Source organism: Pan troglodytes, chromosome 5, assembly GCF_028858775.2.
Source record: "Pan troglodytes isolate AG18354 chromosome 5, NHGRI_mPanTro3-v2.0_pri, whole genome shotgun sequence".
In the NCBI taxonomy this organism is placed as follows: Eukaryota; Metazoa; Chordata; class Mammalia; order Primates; family Hominidae; genus Pan; species Pan troglodytes.
Genome location: NC_072403.2, coordinates 101,709,964 through 101,733,300, shown reverse-complemented (window position 1 = coordinate 101,733,300; position 23,337 = coordinate 101,709,964). Strand labels below are relative to the sequence as shown.

Sequence of the window (23,337 nt, the reverse complement as noted above, 5' to 3'; positions counted from 1 at the left end):
GAGAATATGGTACTATTCTGTTACCTTCTGTTAAAGTGTCCCATCTTCATATTTTCATCATTACCACTTGACACAATGGCTGTAGAATTTCAGCTGCATTTCTTTAGTTGTCATCAATGAACATGTTATTCTTTCACTTTATTTAAAAATTTTTTTGGCTAGGTGTGGTGGTTCACACCTGTAATCCCAGCACTTTGGGAGGCCAAGGTGGGCGGATCACTTGAAGTCAGGAGTTCGAGAGCAGCCTGGCCAACATGGCGAAAACCCATCTCTACTAAAAATACAAAAATTAGCTGGGTGTGGTGGTGGGCACCTGTAATCCCAGCTACTTGGGAGGCTGAGGCAGGAGAATCGCTTGAACCTGGGAAGTGGAGGTTGCAGTGATCCAAGATCGCGCCATTGCATTCCAGCCTGGGCAGCAGAGCCAGACTCCATCTCAAAAAAAAAAAAAAAAATTAGGTTGGGATTGCACCATTGTACTCCAGCCTGGGCGACAGACTCCATCTCAAAATTAATTAATTAATTAATTAATTTTTATTATGAAAAATCTCAGGCATAAGGAAAATAGATTAGTATCCATAATCTAGAATTAACAATTTAAAATATCCAATAAAAGGCAACACTCCTAACTATATGGTTCTTTTTGTTTTTGAAGGCTGTATTGGTTTGATGTATGCATATTTATCTTAGACATTCAATGGAATAAATTTAGAACCCAGATCTGGTTCCAAGACTAAATACATAGTTTTTTGGATCATTTTTTATATTCTTAAAGAATATAAAAAAAGATATCTGCTTCTTTGAAATTGGAATTCATGGCTATGTTCCACTTTTTAAAGGTGCCCTACCACACATTTTCTAAAATGAGTACAGTAGCTGTGGAGAGCATCTAATCTGCATGGAACCCATTCTCACCTGTGGTGTTTTAGGGACGACTGATTCTTTAGTCATCTGAGCAAAGACTTCTTTTTAAGAATGGCCCACAGTGAACTGCCACATTTATAGGTACGCACACTGCTGCTTGAATGGCCAGAATTCCCCATGCCTTGTTGAACTTCCTTTTTTCTCTACAGTCTCTACCAATATCACAGTCACCCAGTGGCATAAGAATTGACTAAGCCTGTAGTTAGTTGTCAGACTCATTTGGAGGGCTTGTTGAAGTGCAGCTTACAGGGCCCCACACCCAGTGTTTCTTATTCAGCAGGGGCAGAGAATTTGTCTGTCTAACAAGGCCTCAGGTGATGCCACTAATATTGGTCTAAGGCCCAGGCTCAGAGCCTCAGAACTCAGAACCCATGACTCTTGTGTGCTGTTTGCAGCAGCACATTTACTGTGAGAATTCCAGTAAAAGAAGGAGTATAATACAGACTTTTCTGGGGGGTTGTGGGGAGACAAGGTCTCTGTCACCCAGGCTGGAGTGCAGTGGTGGAATCACGGCTCACAGCGGCCTTGACCTCCTGGGCCCAGGTGATTCTCCTGTCTCAGTCTCCCAAATACTTGGCACTGTAGGCATGCACTACCACGCCAGGCTAATTTTTGTGTTTTTTTTGAGAGATGGGGTTTCACCATGTTGCTCAGGCTAGTCTGGAACTCCTGGGCTCGAGTGACCCGCCTGCTTTGCCCTCCCTAAGTGCTGGGAACTAGGCAGGAGCCAGAAGACCAAAGCAGGCCTGAAGACAGAAATCGTTAACCAGCATGGTTTGTCTTTTGGGTCTGTGTCGGGGCTGGATTCCTTCAGGAAGTTACCTTTTCATCTCCTATGGGCTGTGCTTATTCCTTTGTTATTTGGATTGTGATAAGAATGACAGAGGGTTCACTTGCTGTCACGACCATGCTCGCTGCATCACCAGTGTGCTCCATGCAAGCATGGGAGCCCTGAGGACTTACCTCTGAGCCCACACCTTGTCCTTAAGGAGCTTGTTTACTCCAGGCTTTCTAGGCTACACAGCAGCAGACTTCCCAGGGAGGCATTAGAGACCTTGAAGGGGAGCATGGTGAATAAGGGAAGTGGCTTAATAATTCACAGCAGTTATATTTTCTAGAAATAGATCAGGAAGGCACAACATAAAAACTTCTTTAAAAAATTGTGAAATATAAAACAGGAAACTAGACAAAGCTTTTTGTTTTTAGATTTTCTTTAAAGATAGTTAAGATTTGATGAATTTATTTATTTATTTTTTTGAGACACAGTCTTGCTGTGGTGCAGTCTTGGCTCACTGCAACCTCTGCTTCCTGGGTTCAAGCAATTCTCCTGCCTCAGCCTCCCGAGTAGCTGGGACTACAGGCATGTGCCACAACGCCCAGCTAATTTTTGTATTTTTAGTAGAGACGGGGTTTCACCATGTTGGCAAGGATGGTCTCAATCTCTTGACCTTGTGATCCGCCCGCCTTGGCCTCCCAAAGTGCTGGGATTATAGGTGTGAGCCACCATGCCCGGCCGAATTTAATATTTTAACTAATAGTGTCCTTCTAAATTGAATTCTGATCCTAATTGTAGTACTTATATTTATTGTATTATCTTAATGAGTATATAAATACCACTGTGGGTTCTACTTAATTTCTCTAGTATTTTTAGTTCACAAATCTCTGTAGTAGTATTATCCATATATTCACAGTATGACCAAAACAAAAGATTCTAAAAGCCAGTCATGGTAGTACGTGCCTATAATCTTAGCTACTCAGGAAGCCAAGGTGGGAGAATCCCTTGAGCCTAGGAGTTTGAGATTACAATGAACTATGATTATACCATTGCACTCCAGCCTGGGCAACAGAGTGAGACCCCATCTCTTTAAAAAAAAAAAAAAGGTTCTGTGATATTGATGTGTTTAAAAAAAAAAATTGACCTGTGAAAGGCACATGAACTGCTTTTTACAATCTCAAACTTTTGTAAACAATACTTCTGTATTACATTGGTTAATGTACCAAGTATTGGTACATTAGTCAATACTTTAATGAACCATTCTGTTTCATGAAAACAAACTATCGGCCGGGTGCTTTCTTTCACACCTGTAATCCCAGCACTTTGGGAGGCCGAGGAGGGCAGATCACGAGGTCAAGAGATTGAGACTATCCTGGCCATCATGGGAAATCCCGTCTCTACTAAAAATACAAAAATTAGCTGGGCGTTGTGGCAGGCGCCTGTAGTTCCAGCTACTCGGGAGGCTGAGGCAGGAGAATCGCTTGAACCTGAGAGGTAGAGGTTGCCGTGAGCCAAGATCACACCACTTCACTCCAGCCTGGGAAACAGCATGAGACTCTGTCTCAAAAAAAAAAAACAACCCAAAAACAACTATCATTTACAATGATTTCCTTGTGTTATATTCTAAAAGTGGAGATAAGAAACTGTATAGTTCTCCTTAGATAAGGTCAGATTGCTCTCCAGAAAGATGGTATCATTTACAACACTGCCAGCAATGTAGTGAATGTGCCTGCTTATCACAGTCCCTCCATCAGGGAGTTCTCTCTCTCTCTCTCTCGTTTTTTTTTTTTTTTTTCCTTCTTCCTTTGAGACAATGTCTGGCTCTGTCATCCAGGCTGGAGTACAGTGGCACAATATTGACTCACTGCAACTTCTGCCTCCCAGGCTCAAACCATTCTCCCACCTCACCCTCCCAAGTAGCCAAGTAGCTGGAACTACAGGCGTGCCCACCATGGCCAGCTAATTTTTGTGTATTTTGTAGATACAGGGTTTTGCCATATTGGCCAGGCTGGTCTGAACTGGGATTATAGATAGGAGCCATGGTGCCTGGCCTCATTTAAAAAAATATAGTGAAATCCATTATTTTATCCTTATTAGTTTAGCGGAGGTTTAAAATTTCCTTGTCTTTTGTTATTAGTGACATGGAACATTGTTTGTGTTTTATTTTTATTTTTATTTTTTTGAGACAGAGTCTCACTCTGTCACCCAGGCTGGAGTGTAGTGGTGCCATCTTGGCTCACTGCAACCTCTGCCTCCCAGGTCCAAGCAATTCTCGTGCCTCAGCCACCCAAGTAGCTGAGATTACAGGCACGTGCCACCATGTCCAGCTAATTTTTGTATTTTTAGTAGAGACGGGGTTTCACCATGTTGGCCAGGGTGGTCTTGAACTCCTGGCCTCTAGTGATCTGCCCGCCTCAGCCTCTCAAAGTGCTGGTATTACAGGCATGAGCCACCGTGCCTGGCCTTTATTTTTAATGAATTAATCATTTTGCATTTGGTATTCATTATGTCTTTTGGGGTGATACTTTTTATTACATTTTTCACAGGTTTTAATATTCTGTTACCTTTATATATTTGTTTTAAAAATACATATGTGAACCTATTTATCTCTGATTTTGTTTCTTAAATGGTCAAAATTTAATTTCTATTAATGTATTTTTTCATTTTCATTTTTTAAATTTACCTGGAATTTATTCTTCTCTGAAGTGTAGCTCTAAGTACTAGTATTTACTATCCAGTTGTTGAAATAGCATTTAATTTGTTTCTTCATTGTTACTGGAATTTCCCCTTTGCTTTGTCATTTTAAGCTCTTTTTAAAGAGTTTTTTTTTTTTTTTGTAATCAGTATTCTTCCAACCAATTACATTTCTTCTAAATCACAATCTATATAGCTTTGGAGGCTGTATATATATATAGCTTTTGGAGGCTGCTTTATATTATAGCAGTGCTTCCTTCTAATCTTTTCTTTCTTTTTAAAATATTCTTTGGTATTCATACTTTAGAGATAAATGTCTACTGTTGTTGACTTAAGACGTTTTATAAAGTACTCTGCTCAATTTAATTGGGATTACTTTGAATCTATATATACTACTTAAGTATTTTCTTTATTTAGAGACAAATATTATCTGATAGGAAATTGTGATAATTAGGATATTCAACTTGATTCATGAAACAAAATTTGTGAACCCCCTAATTTGCTGAATTCTGATTGCTGAATAGATGTAAAAAAAAAAGAAAAAAACTTGAATGCATGCCATTGAAAAGATGACATTCTTTATTGCATTAAATGGAAAAAATAAATTTATTTAAAATACAAGTAAAATTATAAGATATAATAAAATTTGCATATTTTCTGAAATAATTATAATAGAAGTTCAAAACTGTGTCCGAACTCGAATCAAATGAATATTTCTTTGAGCAGTTTTCAGGTCAGTATCTAAAACTATAACTCCCAAGGTTTTGTTTTGTTCTTTGGATAGGGATGGACTGCTATTGATGAATCCTTTCAGAATTTGATCAAAGCTGCAGGCTGCTTTTGTTAGAAACAGCATTTATGTACATTCATTCACAGAACTTTGCTTAGAAGGAGCAGAGACCCCTTTTAGGCCATTTGTGTGCCCCTGGTTATGAACTTTTGTTCTGGGATCTCCCGTTAACAGCAAATGCTTTTTTTGTTTCTTGTGTTTAGGGTCTGACATACCTGAAGTGATGCTGGATTTCATTGACTGGCTGACCCACCAAGAGTTTGGCAGAAAGTGTGTGGTCAGTATCAGAGACATCCTGTCCTGGGTTAACTTCATGAACAAAATGGGGGAGGAAGCTGCTTTGAAAAGGCCAGAGATCATCTCCACTGTGACATCTTTTGTCCATGCTGCATGCCTGGTGTACATAGATGGAATAGGTTCAGGTATGTTGTCTGGTAGCTGGTGGGGACAAGGGGCTCGTATAGAGGGGCATAGGAAAAGGAGCAAGCCCAGGCCTCTGACCCAGCTATTTTACTGAATCACTTCTCAGAACATTTCTAAAACTCAGAATGGCTTTCCTTTTGTTTGTACTCTTTGAAAGGTGATTGGCACACAGGATACACTGCAACTTCTCAAAGCTGGTAGACCAGGTACTTAACAAACATGAAGTGGTGATTGTGAGTAGAGTAAAGACTGCTGAAATGTCTTTGCTTCTGAAGCACTGGCTTTTTTTTTTTTTTTTTAAATTCTGGGATACATGTGTTAGGAATAATGCTTAAAATTGTAAAGAAATTGAACACTTAAACAAAGGGTTTTTAGCAAAGCAATTTTATTTTTGTGCAGAGGGGTGTTTTTTTGGCCAGTTGCCATGAGAGTACACTTGAACAAAGGGCACGAGAGCCTTTATTTTTGATGCAAGTTTTGTTTTTGTATTTTTCTTTTATTGGCCGGGGTTGGGTTGTATAATTTAAACTCATTTTGGTTGGCTAGACATTTGAATTTTTTTAGATAAGGTGGGCATGTAAAATGGAGAGGAAGGGGGAGGGGTGTTTGTAATGAGTTAGAAAGTTAGTTTTTTTTTTTTAAATAAGGAAAGGAATGTGAGCTGGTATTGATAACGCCTGGTATTGTGGCATGCCTGGGCATTTAACAAAGGAAAAAAGGAGAAAAAGGAAAAGGTGGGGGGGGTACTATGAATTAAAGAATAAAAGATTGATCAGATTATTTGAAGAGAAACCGAATATGCGGGTTTGTTACATAAGTATACATGTGCCATGGTGGTTTGCCGCACCCATCAACCCGTCATCTAGGTTTTAAGCTCCTCATGCATTAGGTATTTGTCCTAATGCTCTCCCTCCCCTTGCCCCCCATCCCCTGACAGGCCCCAGTATGTGATGTTCCCCTCCCTGTGTCCATGTGTTCTCATTGTTCAACTCCCACTTATGAGTGAGAACATGTGGTGTTTGGTTTTCTGTTCCTGTGTTAGTTTGCTGAGGATGATGGTTTCCAGCCTCATCCATGACCCTGCAAAGAACATGCACTTATTTTTTATGGCTGCGTAGTATTCCATGCTGTATATGTGCCACATTTTCTTTATCCAGTCTATCATTGATGGACATTCGGGTTGGTTCCAGGTCTTTGCTAGTGTGAATAGAAGCACTGGCCAATGTTTAACATGAGTAGTAATTTTTTGATAATGGGCCTGAATATTTTAAGTTTATTTTAATGTTATAAAAATCACTGGTTTTTCAGCCATGAAGATTTGAAATATAAATAAAAATGGTTACTAGTGCCATATTAGGTACTGTATGTAGGCTGATTTATCATTGAGTGACTAGAGTGCTTTACTGAATGATCTGCTGCTTAATTGATAATCCATAGATTGTGGGGGATGCGTGTTGGACTTCTTTCTTAGGACTGCTTACACTAGAAATCACATTTAGGCTGCAGTTTTGCTGAGGCCTCTTTTTTCCGGGAACCTGTGCTAGAGCTCCTGCTTAATGGTGGTGAAGCTTGGTGTTGTACTGTTGCTTCATGGACTGATCCTCTGTCTTTTAGGGGTAACTTCCTCTGGGTTTGGTACAGCCCTTTTGGCACGAAAAGAATGTCTGAAATTTCTAATCAAGAGGCTTGCCAAGATAGTACGACTTACAGAATATCAGAAAAATGAGTTGAAGATTTATGACAGAATGAAGGCCAAAGAATTCACTGGAATAGATAACCTTTGGGGAATTCATCCATTTTTTATACCAAGGGGTAAGAATGATTTTTAAAAAATGAATTTTCCTTTTCTATAGATCATAGATACTTGGCTTTTATTGTGACTTAGTTTTAATGTGTAATACTCATGATTATATTTGCACTAACTGAGTTAGATTCTGACTTGAGAATAACCATAATTGTGTGAATGGTTGAAAATACCTGACTGGCATGTGAAAATAGAGGGAAATAGAGACTTCAATCTATAAATAGATTGTCTTATACAGTGCTTATTTTTTTATTAGTTGGTTCCCACATTAGGAACTTTCCTATAGTAAAGCTCTAAACTCTACTAATGTTCACAATAAACTTTTAAGTGGCTTGCCAAGACCTATTTAGCCTATAATGTATCTTAACTATACAACCTCACCATCTTTTACAGAAACAGGTTTTGTGAACCCTTGAAGGCTGGTAATGTGTCATTCCTGATCCGGTCCCTGGCATCTGACATTTAGGCCTCACAGTCATAGGCACTCAGAAAATTTCTGATGGATGAGTGAATGATTAAATGGGAAATGCAGTAGTCTAGGAGATAGTGGGTTTGTGTTCTAATTCTTTCTCTCTTTCTATCTAACTAGATTGTCTCTACCAAGTATTTAAATGAGGCAGTTAGATTAGCTACTTCTAAGGTGCTTCTACTTTTTCAGGATGTTGTTTCTGTAGCAGAGTCATCTGTTTCTTGTCCCTCCGCCCTCTCTATGTTAATGATTGATGAATGCCTGAAGTATATGGAGTTGCAGTGGCAATTACTGGGGTTTCAGTGGTGAACATAACCAGTCCAGGTTCCATTGCCCTTGCCCCTGTCCTCAGAGCTCCATCTCTCCTTAGCAGTATTCTCTCGTCATCCCTGATGGGCTGTATAATCTAACCATCAAATCCCTTCTCTGAGCCACCATCATAGGACTCAGTGCTCCTGTGTAGGAGATATATGCTAGTGGCCTAGAACTGGGGTGGTCCTTGCTTCTGCTACCAAGGGTGAGGTAATAAATGTTTTCCTAGCCTCACTCCCTTCAAACTGGTGTACAAAAAAAAAAAAAAAAAAAAAAACGAAAACAAAACAGAAACTTCTTCCAAGAGACAGTGGCACAAATGTTAAATATTACAAGACTGTTATTAGTCCTGCATATCAGTTAACTTACAGGTTAAGGACACAGTGTGAATTGTTTTGGTGGCCAAAAACATTGGGTGAAGTTGATTATGTGGAACCATGTGGCCCATATGCCTAGCTTACACTTGGTTTTTAGGAAAGTAACTATGAAGGTAAATTGTACAAGTACATACAGTGATTCAGGGTGTAGGTTGTGAAAGGACAGGTGTGTGTTTGCATGTACATGTATATGTATAGGAGATGGAGAGATCTGTGTAGTAGACACTGTTGAAGAAAACATGCTATTGGATATTCCTTTAAAGCATTTTATGGATCTAAAAGTGGGGAAATATTGAAATAGGGATTGAACATTTTCACTGCAAATGGTATTTCACTAACTGATAACCCATGTGGTAGATTTTTAAAATCTTGAGTTGATGCATACATGTGATTTGGTGATGTCCCGCTTATACATGACTTTACTTTTCTCCACTTAAGGACCTGTCCTACACAGGAATAATATTGCAGACTATGCACTCAGTGCAGGGACCACTGCTATGAATGCACAGAGGCTCTTAAGAGCTACCAAACTGAAGAAGCCCATTCTCCTGGAGGGTTCCCCTGGTGTTGGCAAGACAAGTTTGGTGGGAGCATTAGCAAAGGCTTCAGGAAATACCCTTGTTAGAATCAACTTATCAGAGCAAACGGTAAGCTCGGTCATCCTACAGCTGATGGAGATAGCTATAGATATTAATGTCTGTGTCAATTTATAGTTGCCTAATCAGAAATGATTACATTATCAGTATCCTCAAATTTTTCTTTTCTTTTCTTTTTTTTGTTTTTTTGAGACAGAGTCTCGTTCTGTTGCCCAGGCTGGAGTGCAGTGGGGTGCAATTCTCCTGCCTCAGTCTCCCTAATCGCTGGGATTACAGGTGCCCGCCACCACACCTAGCTAATTTTTGTATTATTAGTAGAGACAGGGTTTCACCATGTTGGCCAGGCTGGTCTCAAACTCCTTATGTCAAGTGATCCACCTGCCTTGGCCTCCCAAAGTGTTGGGATTACAGGCGTAAGCCATGGCGCCTGGCCTGTATCCTCAGATATTTCATATAATAATAAAGCCCACAGCAACATGACCTTCCAAACTAAATCTTCTTTGGATTTGTTAATTGCTGACACCTATAATATTAATTCTCTCTGGATGCTTTACTCTAATTCTCTTTCGAGAGAGAATTATCCACTTTGGTATTTATTGTAATATAACCCCAGTTAATTTTTTGCTTAAATTTTTTTTTAAAAAGTAGTAGAAATAAAATGACTTTTAACAATCTAAGGAAAATATGGTACAGATGACAAATTGAATGAGAATCCTTTGGAATAGGATTTTGTTTTCTTTTTTTTTTTAAGCCTGTCAATTAAATTCCAAGTACAGCCAATGTTGAGAACTGTTAATCTAGAGCACCAGCTCAAATTGATTGATATGTGGAAGATGTTGGGAAAGTTCTTGGGGGCATGTTTGGGCTCCTGGTAAAGAGAGCTGGGATTGGTTAGTTCTATCTTGGGTGTAGGAAGGAAGAGTAGTGGTGCCAGCCCCAAGTATTTATCATTTCAGATTTAGGGTGTTAGAATCCAGTTGATTTTTAAAGTAATAATGGCTTTTTTCCATTTCTTCCCCTTTCAAAGGACATCACAGACCTGTTGGGAGCAGATCTACCTGTTGAAGGTGGCAAGGGAGGAGAGTTTGCCTGGCGTGATGGCCCCTTACTGGCAGCTTTGAAGGCAGGCCATTGGGTGGTGTTGGATGAGGTGAGGGGCCTGTTTGTCATGCCCAAGACGGTGATCATGTGTGTGAGGAGCAGTCATCCTTTCACAGCTCCATTTCACAATCCATTTCTCAGTGGAAGATCCCGCTGATGACTTTTCTCTAATGAAAAGATCCTCTGTAGTTTTCTTTAAGAATGAGGAAGGTCACTTGGCAGAATACACTAAAAGAGGCCCTTGTACATAAAACCTACAAACTCTCCCACTGTTTAAAGTTATCCTTCAGAGGAAAACTGCATCGTCACTAGTTTAGTCTCTGACAGGCTTGCCGTTTTTGCATTTATTTTAGAGGCATTTTATAAATAGCGTCAACCGCTTCATGTTTTATTAGTGCACCGGAGAGACTAAGGAAAGACATACAAAATGACCTACCGAAATGAGGAAACGATCCGTTATGTGTGCATATGGGGTAAATTATTCATCAGAAGAAAGAGCAGAGTATGAGACATGATAAATACTGAATCTCTGACAACTAGAGATATGGAGCTGGGTCAGTTTGGGGTGTACAATATTCAGGAAAAGGCTAGAAATATTTGTGGAGCTGAAATGATTAGAGTGATGTACGTGTCACAGGTGAGACTTTGGACACAGGCTGCAACAGGTCCCCCAGGTTCAGACTCCTGGGTCTGATCATCAGAGAGGGTGCTGTGGGACTCCTGTCTGCTGAGCTGCTTTCTGCCTTTTATTCTTGGGATAACAAGGAGAGGGAATTTTTTTCCATTTTTCAGATTTTTTTTTTGAACAAGATGTCTGATAGAATATATATTAGCCAGGAAAAGAGAAAGCCTAGTTTTAAAGCTGAAGGCTAGTGACCATACTTAGTATTTAGTGGAATTGCATATTTAGTGGAATTGCATTCAGGGACGACAAGACATTCTAGATTTATAAACACATTTAAGAGCGGCCTTCCGTTTGGGAATATACAGAAGTGTTTGTGCTTTGTGGTGCTTGTGTAAACATGACACTTGAAATTCTAATGTAGTGTGCTCTGATTTTTGCCTGTTTGCATTTTATTAACTTGTATTTTCCCAATCTCCTTTTTCTATGTTACCAACAAACCACACATGCTTCACATCCCTGAGCTCTGAACTACTCATCTGAAGACCTACATTCAGCTCTTTTCATCCTGGCACAAGAGCCCCTTGTAATTGTTCTTATTTACAAAATTGGTGGAAATCAGCTGTATTAACTCACTTTATATCCTGACTTTGAAACCCGTTGGAGATTTTGTTCAGTGTTTGAGATGGGAAAGTATTTAAAGAGTTAGCAAACCTTATCTATTCTCTACAATTAGTGTTACATGTCTTTTTCTTTTTCTTTTCTTTTTTTTTTCTATTTTTCTTTTTTTTTTTAGGCAGAGTCTCAGTCTGCCGCCCAGGCTGGAGTGCAGTGGTGGGTTCTTGGCTCATTGTAACCTCCTCCTCCCAGATTCAACTGAATCGTGAATCTCCTGCCTCAGCCACCTGAGTAGCTGGGATTACAGGCATGCACCACAATGTCTAAGTTTTGTATTTTTAGTAGAGACAAGGTTTCGCTATGTTGGCCCGCCTGGTCTTGAACTCCTGGCCTCAAGTGATCCACCTGCCTCGGCCTTCCAAAGTGTTGGGATTACAGGCGTGAGCCACCACTCCTGGCTAATTTGTGTTACACATCTTAAAAACTCAGATTGTGAAAATGAAATAACTGTGTATTGGCAAGTTTTTCTGCAAGTTATTACTTACAGAGCAGGTTAATATAGGTTATATATAATGGATACAGTTTAACTTTTGAGAAGATTCTTAACTTTAAAATTTAATTTGAGCATTTATTCAGTTTAAAGATTATTAATATATGTGTGTATATAGACGTGTGTGTGTGTGTGTGTGTATAAAATGCCAGACAAAATCTCTAACATACATGGGAAATAAAGAATAATAGAATTGGACCAGGTACAGTGGCTCATGCCTGTAATTCTAACATTGGGAAGCTAAGGTTGGAGAATTACTTGAGCCCAGGAGTTTGAGACCATCGTGGACAACATAACAAGACCTTGGCTCTACCAAAAAAAAAAAAAAAAAGAATTAGCTGGATGTGGTGGTGCACACCTGTGGTCACAGCTACGCAGCAGGCTGAGATGGGAGGATCTCTTGAGCCCTGGAGGTAGAGGTTGCAGTGAGCTGTGATTGTGCCACTGCACTGCAGCCTGAGTGAGAGAGTGAAACCCTGTCTCAAAAACAAAAGAATAATAGAATGAAGACAAACCAACCATAACTCAGCCAAAAATACAGAAGGTTATCAATATTGTTTGAAATTCCCTTTCTGAAGATAACTCTAGCTTTATTTGCTGCATATTATTCCCCTGCTTTTTGTTGCAGTTGTATAATATATTTGAGACAAATGTATGTACTTTCTTCTTTAAATAGCTTAACCTGGCTTCTCAGTCTGTATTGGAAGGACTCAATGCTTGTTTTGACCACCGAGGAGAAATCTATGTGCCTGAGTTAGGAATGAGCTTTCAAGTGCAGCATGAAAAGACGAAGATTTTTGGGTGTCAGAATCCCTTTAGACAAGGAGGTGGGAGGAAAGGCTTGCCCAGGTCTTTCCTTAACAGATTCACTCAGGTAAGATTTGCTGTTGCCATAGAGACCAAAGATAGACTCGGAGGGGATAAGACTACTATTATGAAGCCTTTAAGGATGTTCACTATGAGAATTAGAGAGGATCAGCTTAACGATCCTCTTTCTTGTCCTTATATGATCAGTATTAATGTGACTGATTCCCATCATTGCTTCTGTCCTTCATCTTTTGCCCCGGAAGACTAGATGTGTTATCAGCTGGAAGAAAGTAAGGTCCCCAGCCTTTTCAGGATTCTGTGACTGCACTCTGGGATGAAGTCCAATCTTGGACCTTTTCAATTGTCCCTCTGATCTGTTGAAATATATAAGAAACATTTTTATTGAAAATAATGCATTTTAACTAAAGAAAAGAAAGAACAGAAAACTACTATGAAGAATAAAAATCCACTATTCCCCAGTCAGTCATTATTAACATTTTGGTATCTTATGCCTTTATTCTTACTTGCAGAGGGATACCTGTGTATGTGTATGCTTACTTGTTTTAACATCAGTTTTTCAGAGTTTGGCCAATCCAGAGGTTTGGAAATGTCTCTAGATTTCTTTAGTGTCACTGTCTCTTATGATTAAGAATTGGCTGAGTATCTTTTAAGAATGTTTTATTGGCTGGGTATGGTGGATCATGCCTGTAATCCCAGCACTTTGGGAGGCCAAGGCAGGTGAATCACCTGAGGTCAGGAGTTCGAGACCAGTCTGGCCAATATGGCGAAACCCCGTCTCTATTAAAAATACAAAAATTAGCTGGGTGTGGTGGCAGGTGCCTGTAATCCCAGCTACTGAGGAGGCTGAGGCAGCAGAATCTCTTGAACCCGGGAGGCGGAGGTTGCAGTGAGCTGAGATCGCGCCATTGTACTCCAGCCTTGGCAACAGAATGAGACTCCATCTTAAAAAAGGAAGAATGTTTTATTGAGAAAACTTTCAAACATATGGAAAAATTGGATGACTTTTATAGTGAATACTCATATCTACCACCCAGATTTAAAAGCATTTTACATTATACATAGGAAATTTTTAATTACATGTATCTTTTTTTTTTTTTTTTTTTTGAGATGGAATCTTGCTCTGTCGCCCAGGCTGGAGTGCAGTGGCGTGATCTTGGCTCACTGCAATCTCCTCCTCCTGGGAGCAAGCAATTCTCCTGCCTCAGCCTCCTGAGTAGCTGAGACTACAGGCGCATGCCACTATGCCCAGCTAATTTTTGTATTTTTAGTGAAGACAGGGTTTCGTCATGCTGGTCAGGATGGTCTTGATCTCTTGACCTCATGATCCACCTGCCTTGGCCTCCCAAAGTGCTGGGATTACAGGTGTGAGCCACCGCACTGGGCCTCTTTTTTCTTTAAATCACTAGAATAGACCTTAAAAACAAAACCTCTACTCAGCTGTATTTAGAAGATTCTATGATTCTTTATTCTCAGAACACAAAAAAAGAAATTTCTATAACTGAAAATTATATTTCTCATGTATTGTTACTTGGTATTAAAGATTTTGCATAATAAGACATGGTAGTCATTTCTAGTGTTTGGTAAAGAGAAACAAAGGCATTTCTTCATGTTATTTTTGGATTTCTAGGTCTTCGTTGATCCCCTTACAGTAATTGACATGGAGTTCATTGCCAGTACTTTGTTTCCAGCCATTGAGAAAAATATTGTTAAGAAAATGGTTGCTTTCAATAACCAAGTAAGTACCTACACGTATTGGTTTCTTTTTTTTTCTGGCTGTATTTGAACCAGCATTTTTTCAACATAGAGTTCTACCAAATTATCAGGATCTCTAACTAAAAAAAATTACTTTGAATTCTACAGGTTTCTAGTGGAAGGGACACTATGTAGTGGAGGCTTCCAGTAATTCATTTCTGTATTGTGACTACCAGTGTTAATGCTTAGAGGATAAGCCAGGCATTTGGAAGTCTTGAGAAAGAGGCTCTGAATCAAGCCTGTTAATTTTTGTTTCAGATTACATATGCTTTTGTAGTACATTCCTAGTACTTAATGCAGTGCCTAGTAGTAAGCAGGGCATGTTTCCCAATCAGGATGTTTTCTTTCTAGATTGATCATGAAGTGACTGTTGAGAAGAAATGGGGGCAAAAAGGAGGACCCTGGGAATTCAACCTCCGGGACCTTTTCCGCTGGTGTCAGTTGATGCTGGTTGACCAGTCCCCTGGGTGTTATGATCCTGGTCAGCATGTGTTTTTGGTCTATGGTGAAAGAATGAGAACCGAAGAGGACAAAAAAAAGGTGAGTTTCACACTTGGTATTTGTATTTCTTTCCATCTGAAAGTTGATTTCCTGTGGGTGAGAAAGGACATACACTAATTGCAAGCTTTTTTTTTTTTTTTTTTTTTTTTTTTGTGACTGGGTTTCACTCTTGTTGCCCAGGCTGGAGTGCAATGGCATAATCTTGGCTTGCTGCAACTTCACCTCCCAGGTTCAAGTGATTCTCCTGCCTTAGCCTCCCAAGTAGCTGGGATTACAGGCATGAGCCACCAGTTCCGGCTAATTTTTTGTATTTAGTAGAAACGGGGTTTCACCATATTGGTCAGGCAGATCTCTACTCCTGAATTCAGATGATCCACCTGTCTCAGCCTCCCAAAGTGCTGGGATTACAGGCGTGAGCCACCACGCCCGGCTAGCAAGCCTGTTAAAGCTGCTTCAAAATTTAAAAGTTAAAAGAACAAACTAAACGTTCTCCTACCTTGGGGTCTCACAATATAGAGTAGCTTGCTTTAGAGGACATAATTTGCTTATCTATCCAAATCCCCATGATCACATACCTTAAAGCAGTATTGCCCTCCAGTAGTAAAGAACTAAGTCTTCACCATCTTTACAGGCACCAAGGTGAGAAGCAGGAGGAGGCAGACAGGTGATACTCCGTAGAAGAGGAAGTTTTTCTGTTTTGTTTTGTTTTTAAATAAATGTCAAATTACAAAGCATTTTGTCTAGAAAGTATAATCGTATAAAGAGAGAATATTCTGTGTTTAAGTGAAAATAAAAATACCTGTTTGTAAAACTAGAATTCCCACTGTAAGGAATTGTAATAACGTGTGCATTTTAGTATGTGGTATTTAAAATCCTGTCTCGCTGAATGCTCACAATAGCTATAGGCAGGAGGTGCTGTCATGGCATCTTACAGGTGAAGATCCAAGGCTTAAAGTTATGGAGTGTCACAGGTAGCAGAGCCAGCTTTCCAGTTTAGGCCCTCTCCAGTTTGTCTGCTGTTTCCTTCTAGTAAACTTCACTGTTTGAAAATAAATGAATAGATACATAGATGCATGCACTAGAAGCAGTAACCTCCTTGTTGAAATGTGAAGATGTGGCTGGCCCATAGCACATGTGACTTTCACAGCCCTTTCATTCTGCTACCCATTCTGTTTGTTCTTATTTTTTTTCTTTTTTTGGATTGCAAAAATTTATTAAAATTGGAGACATTGTTTTAATCTTCTTGTGCCATGAGACTCCATCAGGCGGTCTACAAAGACCATTGGGAGGCTGAGGATCACTTGAGCCCAGAAGTTTGAGGCTGTAGTAAGCTTCAAAGGCCGCTGCACTCCAGCTTGGGTGAGGCAAGACCCTTTCAAGCAGTAAGCTGCATGCTTGCTTGTTGTGGTCATTAAAAACCCTAGTTTAGGATAACAGGTCTGCCTGCATTTCTTCAAGCATGAATTCTGAGTTCTTTGCTTCTTTAAAACTTGCTCCACACAGGGTAGTCAAGCCAACTCTCCATACCTTTAAAAGGTATGACAGGAACTGTCTTCATGTCCTTACCCAAGCAAGCCATCCACGGATAAAAACGTTACCAGGAGCAGAACCATTAAGCTGGTCCAGACAAGTTGGACTCCACCATTTCAACTTCAGCTTTCTGTCTAATGCCTGTGTGCCAATGGCTTGAGTTAGGCTTGCTCTTTAGGACCTGGGAAGAAACAATTCAGTAGCTATTCTCATCCCTCCTTTGGGACAGAACTGTCCATAAGGTGCTATCCAGAGCCACACTGCATCTGCACCCAGCACCATACCTCACAGGAGTCGACTCCTACCTCGAAAAGCTGTTCTTATTTTTTTTGAGGCAGGGTCTGACTTTGTTGCCTAGGCTGGAATGCAGTGGCACAATGCCGGCTTAATGTAGCCTTGACCTCCTGGGCTCAAGGGATCCTCCCACCCCAGCCCACTGATAAGCTGGGACTATAGGCACATGCCACCAAGGCATGGCTAATTTGTTTTTACTTTTAATAGAGATGTGGTCTTGCCGTGTTGTCCAGGCTGGTCTTGTACTCCTGGGCTCAAGCAATCTTCCTGCCTCAGTCTCCCAAAGTGCTGTGATTACAAGTGGAGTGAGCCACTGTGCCCGGCCACCCAGAGCTTCTTTAGTGTGGTATTCAGAATTTAATTACACACTAACTCATTTATCATACGTAGGTGACTTTCAATCATTTGATTAGGAGAAAGTCTTAGTAGTTTTTAACAGCTTTATTGATACATAATTCACATAATCAGCTAGTATTTTAATTTCTTCATCCACTTATAGTATATTAATTATGACCAAAACACATGCCAGTTGTTGAATGATTGATTAGTCAGGTGCTGGGTCATTGTGGTATATGGAAGTTTTCCATCACTCTTCCAATTCAAGGTTATTGTAATGGACCTTATAGGTGTTTTCTAGCGGGGGAGGCAAGGTCAAGAAAAATAATGTTATAGAAGGATAAAGTCTGTAAAAGCTAGAAGAGTCCAGTTGAATGGAATTTTGATTTTATAAAGCTAAACCGAAGAGCTAGATTGGGAATTTTTTTTTTTTTTTTTTTGAGATGGAGTCTTGCTCTGTCGCCCAGGCTGGAGTACAGTGGTGTGATCTTGGCTCAACTGCAACCTGGGTTCAAGTGATTCTCCTGGCTCAGCCTCCCGAGTAGCAATATTTGTAATTTTAACCCTCTGGTAGAACATCAGGGGTTGGAGATTATATACTTTAGTGTGGAACATGAGGTCATGTATCACCTGGACTCATAGGTAGGTGACAGGAACACTTTCCTATGCTGCTTTTAGTCTCACAGTCCAATGTTTGACACTGATTATGATTTTATCTATATTTTATTTTTTAACTTCATTGTAGTATTCAATTATATAAATATTGCTGCTTTTTAGAAATACTATTTTGTATACTTTATTTATTTTTTTTCTGGCTTTAATTTTCCCTACTTCTGTGGGCTAAATTAATGTTTTTTATATACCTCTATCCACCCCCCACCATTACTCTTAGATTTTTTAGAGATCCAAAATAAAAGAGAGTCAACAGAACATTTTCTAATAGCATTACTGCTAATGAAAGGATAAAAATGTAAATAATTGGTTAGAGGAATAAATTTGGTTTTCATATCTACATAAATGTTTGGAGGGATAACATGTTTTTTGGAGGCTGACTGGCTTAGATTTAAAATCGGTCACCAACCATGGGCAAATTCTATAACTCTTGTGAGTGCTGTTGTCTATATAAAATGGACATGGTAACTATTTTGCATGGGTATAAAGATCAGAAATAATCTACCAAAGTACTTAATACAGTGTTTGGTACATAGGAGGTGGTTAATGAATGGTCATTTTTCTTTATAATCTTCGTATTACTGTTCTATCCTCTTTTTAGGTAGTATCTTCAATGATGAAAGCAAACAACTCTTTTTTGTCTCTAGATTTCAATACTACAGTGTCCATGGCTTCAATTTAATTTATGGTGCATTGTTACTGGAATCTCAGTTTGGAATATGACTGCTATGTTCTCAATCTCAAATTTACTTTCATTCCAAAGAATTAAATAAATGCAGTCAATCCTTTTTATAAGAGAAAATTCAAAAGGATAAGGGAATTGTGGCCAGTGTTTTTAGAATAGTGACTCTTATCACTGTGCTTGTTTTCTAGAAAGTTTGCCTAAGAATTAGGTGGAGTGATTTGTGTTTTTATTGCATTATCTTCTTCCTTTAGGTCATTGCTGTATTCAAGGATGTGTTTGGTTCAAATTCCAACCCATACATGGGAACCAGACTATTTCGTATCACTCCCTATGATGTTCAGGTAAGGAGACTAGGATAATCCTCTATCCTTTGGCATTTTTTAATGGTTTCTTCTGCTCCCACTACCAGGCACGCTTATGGAAATCTCACTGGCATGTCTTTTCAGTTGGGCTACTCAGTCCTTTCCCGTGGGAGCTGTGTTCCTCACCCGTCCCGCCATCCCCTGTTGCTCCTGCACCAGTCATTCCAACCCCTGGAGTCAATCATGAAGTGTGTGCAGATGAGCTGGATGGTCATCCTGGTTGGGCCAGCCTCTGTGGGCAAGACCAGCCTGGTCCAGCTTCTGGCACACCTTACTGGCCACACATTAAAGATCATGGCTATGAACAGTGCAATGGATACTACTGAGCTGCTGGGTGGATTTGAGCAGGTAACCAGTCTGCCTTCATATTTTCTGGCAAAGCGTAATAAACCCCGTGGTCTGACTGAGAGTCTTCTGAGTTGGTGATGAGTACAGATAACAGTATTCTCTGACCCTATGATGAGTTCATGTCCTCTGGAAATTACAGGTTGATCTTATACGACCTTGGAGGCGGCTGCTAGAGAAGGTGGAGGGAACTGTAAGGGCACTGTTAAGGGATAGCCTCCTTATCAGTGCTGATGATGCAGAAGTAGTGCTGCGAGCCTGGAGTCATTTTCTTCTGACATATAAGCCTAAGTGTCTTGGAGAAGGTGGTAAAGCTATCACGATGGAGATTGTCAACAAACTAGAAGCAGTGTTATTGCTTATGCAGCGACTCAACAATAAAATCAACTCATACTGCAAGGCAGGTATGTATATTTGGATCTCTGTATCAGGAACTTACCATTGCTTATATTGTGTCCATTTACACGTAATAGATTTACAAATGTTTTGTATTAATTTAGTAATTATTAACAATCAGAACTTGTGGGAAAGTTTGACCTAGAAAGTAAAATGAAGCTGAGGTAAAGTATTCAGAATAGTTGATCCTGAAAAATCAAATAGGAAAAAAATTGGTTACGTTGCTTTATGGTTTATTTTGTGTGTAATCACCTATAATGATAAAACAGCATGTAAAACTTTTATTATTATTGGCTATTTTTTTACTCAATAATTTCTCAGGAAATTGAGCATTTTTAAACTGAAGAATAGGAGTCTGAATTCATAGGATGTGTTTATTTGTGTGGAGATGGAGGAAATATATCGTCCTGTATGCCATCCAATTAACATGGAAACTTCTCTCATTTTGTGGTGCCACTTTCAGAGTGGTGGTGAGCATGCTGTTAGGGAGGATTCAACCTAAAGGCCCACAGGCTGGGTCTGTCACTATGCTTGTCATTCTTTATTTCCAAAGCCTGCTTGTAACTGATTGCAAAGTGTTGATTCCTTATGGCCGAAGAAATCAGACATCCCACTTCTTGGCCAGCAAACATTTTATCTGTGGCGGTGGGCCACTCATTTACTTTCTTCATTGTTGATTTGATCTGTCATTTCTCACTTTAAGCCTGCCATTTGAACTTGAAATCCTTTACTCATTCACTTTAATTATAAAAGATATCCGATGCAGTCATGTGTCATATATTTTTAAATGGGTATTGTAAAACTCACCATTGAGTTATGAATTTCTATTATAAACACTATACTGAATATATGTACTTTTAATCACCGTGACAACACTGCATTATAGGAAGGATTATCTACATCTAATAGATGAGGATGTGAATATTCAAAGAGACAAAATTACTTGCCTACAGTTTTACAGTTAGCAAGTGGTTGGGCTATGGTATGTTAAGTCTAAACCTCGTTACTCCCTCATCTTTAGAAGTAGAAATCCAATGTGTATTACCTTGTGATATGAAAAATGGTCATAGAACAGTTTCCAACCAAAAAGATCAACTGAAAAATTTCGAGGGAAGGGCTATATAAACTATAAAGCATTTGGCAAGTAATTACCAGTTATTACTATATTACTATAATCATATGATATGCTCATTATAAAGGAAGCCCAGTTTGCACTGTGTGAAGTTATAGCACTTTCATTTAGTATAAATGCACTGATAGGTGGGAAACATCCTCCTTCTGCCGTTTGAGAAACCTTAATACAGAAAAATCATGTGCCACCTCTTATCACCCTAGAGTCAACCCTGAGTAGCTATTCATACAGAGAGCCATTAAAACGTATTTTCTTAAACTTAACTTTCCTATCTGTGTTTAAACAGAAGCAAAACATTCTTCTATTTATTCTTTTATGAAATCTTAAAAACCTTGGCTAGAAGTATCAAGCTTCCTTTTCATAAACTTAATTCTCTGTTTGAAGTTAAGTGCTGTGGATGGTGATTCTTCCCTGTGACATTTCAGAGTTTGCCAAACTTGTTGAAGAGTTCCGAAGCTTTGGTGTGAAGCTTACGCAGTTGGCCAGTGGCCATAGCCATGGCACATTTGAATGGGTTGACAGCATGTTGGTTCAGGCCCTGAAGTCTGGAGACTGGCTTCTGATGGACAATGTTAACTTCTGCAAGTAAGAACCTTATGCCTAATCAGTGGTCCAACTTGAAATTTGGGATATGCTTGTCAAAGTAGAAACCCAGATAGAAGTGCTGGTATTTTGAAGCTACTATTTTTCTTAATTAAGCAAGCATCCTCAGCCATATTCTGTAGACTTCTCCCTGTGGTGAACAGTGGTAATTTGTCATCAGACAGTTATAAGATTTCAGCTCTGTATGATAATTTTCAGCCAAAGCAAAGGCTAACAAAATTGGATTATTTTTCCTGGCAATGTCCTTTGAGTTAGGCCTTTTAATTTAATATCAGAAGTCTTCCTTTTGTTAGGGTTTCTTCAGTGCAGTTTTTTCTAATGCAGGGTCTGACACAGGGCAGGCATTTATTAAATGGCCATCAGTGATGCAGCAATTCAACCATGTATCATTCTTGATCTTGCAGTAAGGTAAAGGACAAGTGTGAAACTATTGTACATATACAGTTAACATAGAAGCTACTACAAGTTAGATGATGACTATTTCTTCACGGAGCATTTATCTGAATGTTACAAATTGAAATCCAGCCGCCTTAAATGGATTTGATAATGTTGAGGGATGGGGGGCAGGAAAGGAAAAAGTGAAAAGGTTATAGTGCAAGGAACTTATCATTTTCTTTAATTTCATTTATTCAAAAATATCTTGTGTATTTACTGTGTATAAGGCCCTGGGCTATGTGCCTAGGGAAGCGAGAAGGAAAATCAATGGGGAATCTACTTTTGAAAGAGATCACTGTTGTATCTGGGTGAATGATTGTGCCGAAAGGAAATGTGAGTCAAAAGCATTTGGAGCCCCGTGCATGGAAGGAAAGAAGAGTCAATGCAGCATGTCAGCCTATCCACCATCTGAATTCTGTCTCTGCAGCCCATCAGTGTTGGATCGTTTGAATGCTTTGCTTGAACCCGGAGGTGTCCTCACTATTAGTGAGAGAGGAATGATAGATGGATCCACTCCCACGATAACACCAAATCCCAATTTCAGGTATTTATATCTCTTACATTTCTGCCTCAGAATCTGACAGCCTCAGTAGCAGAGGTAGACGTTCAGTAGGACTTCCTTATATATTTTATTTATAAACTGAATCATGGAGAAGTTCACCCATTTATTAATTCACTTAACAAATACCTACTGAGGCTTTACTATTTGCCAGGCATTGCTGGGCTCTGGAAACACAGCATAAACAAGAGGGGCAAGGTCCTTGCCTTGCATTGGTGACGAAGGTGGGAAGCAGAGATACCAGTCACGATCCTTTTGCAGTAATTTAGGCAACACATCACAGTGGCTTAGATGAGGGTGGTCAGATGGGTTGGTTTGCTGATGGACATGTGGGTTGAGAAAAAGAAGAATCAAGGATGACACCTATGTTTTTGGCTTGAGTAACTGGGTAAATGGGGTTGCCATTCATTGAGAAAGGGAAGACTGGTAAAGGAGCAGGTTTAATGTGGGGAGGGTCTACCGGGAATCAGCTGTTTACTTTCAGACATACATCAGAGGTGTAAGAGAACTAGATGGAGATGTTGATGGGCATTCAATATATGAATCCAGTTGTTTCAGGAGACTACACTTGCTTCCTGTTCTGCTGTCTGTAGGTGAGTTAGAATAATGAATTAGTACAGCCTACTCTGGGGAATATCTGAAGGTTAAATTTTTAAAGTTCTCAGCACTAAAGGTACACTGGATATATCATACACAGTTCCTTAGGAAAGTAGGTTTAGAGAAAATCTTTTGCTATATTGATGCATGCTAGAAGTAAAAGATCCTTGGTGTGAATTCTGTGACAATGAGCCACATAGGATTTGCCCTCACTGACTGATGCTGAGCTACACCTTTGGTTGCACTGGGATTTAA

General features: G+C 39.5%; 1 protein-coding gene across 8 annotated transcripts in view; it reads left to right on the top strand.

Annotated features, from left to right (window-relative positions):
- The window catches only part of MDN1 (midasin AAA ATPase 1), a 188,657-nt gene that overhangs the window by 92,565 nt on the left and 72,755 nt on the right, over positions 1–23,337 (top strand). For all 8 annotated transcript variants that reach the window (XR_001718579.4, XR_010157740.1, XM_054686835.2 and 5 more), the window contains 12 exons: positions 5,387–5,605; positions 7,221–7,418; positions 9,007–9,215; positions 10,192–10,314; positions 12,732–12,929; positions 14,511–14,618; positions 14,987–15,175; positions 18,905–18,994; positions 19,100–19,363; positions 19,503–19,764; positions 21,314–21,473; positions 22,354–22,470. Coding sequence is in view for 6 of the 8 variants with exons in the window: in XM_054686835.2 (XP_054542810.1) it covers positions 5,387–5,605; positions 7,221–7,418; positions 9,007–9,215; positions 10,192–10,314; positions 12,732–12,929; positions 14,511–14,618; positions 14,987–15,175; positions 18,905–18,994; positions 19,100–19,363; positions 19,503–19,764; positions 21,314–21,473; positions 22,354–22,470 (2,137 nt within the window). In the remaining 2 variants the exon portion in view is untranslated. The remainder of the gene's footprint in view (positions 1–5,386; positions 5,606–7,220; positions 7,419–9,006; positions 9,216–10,191; positions 10,315–12,731; positions 12,930–14,510; positions 14,619–14,986; positions 15,176–18,904; positions 18,995–19,099; positions 19,364–19,502; positions 19,765–21,313; positions 21,474–22,353; positions 22,471–23,337) is intronic.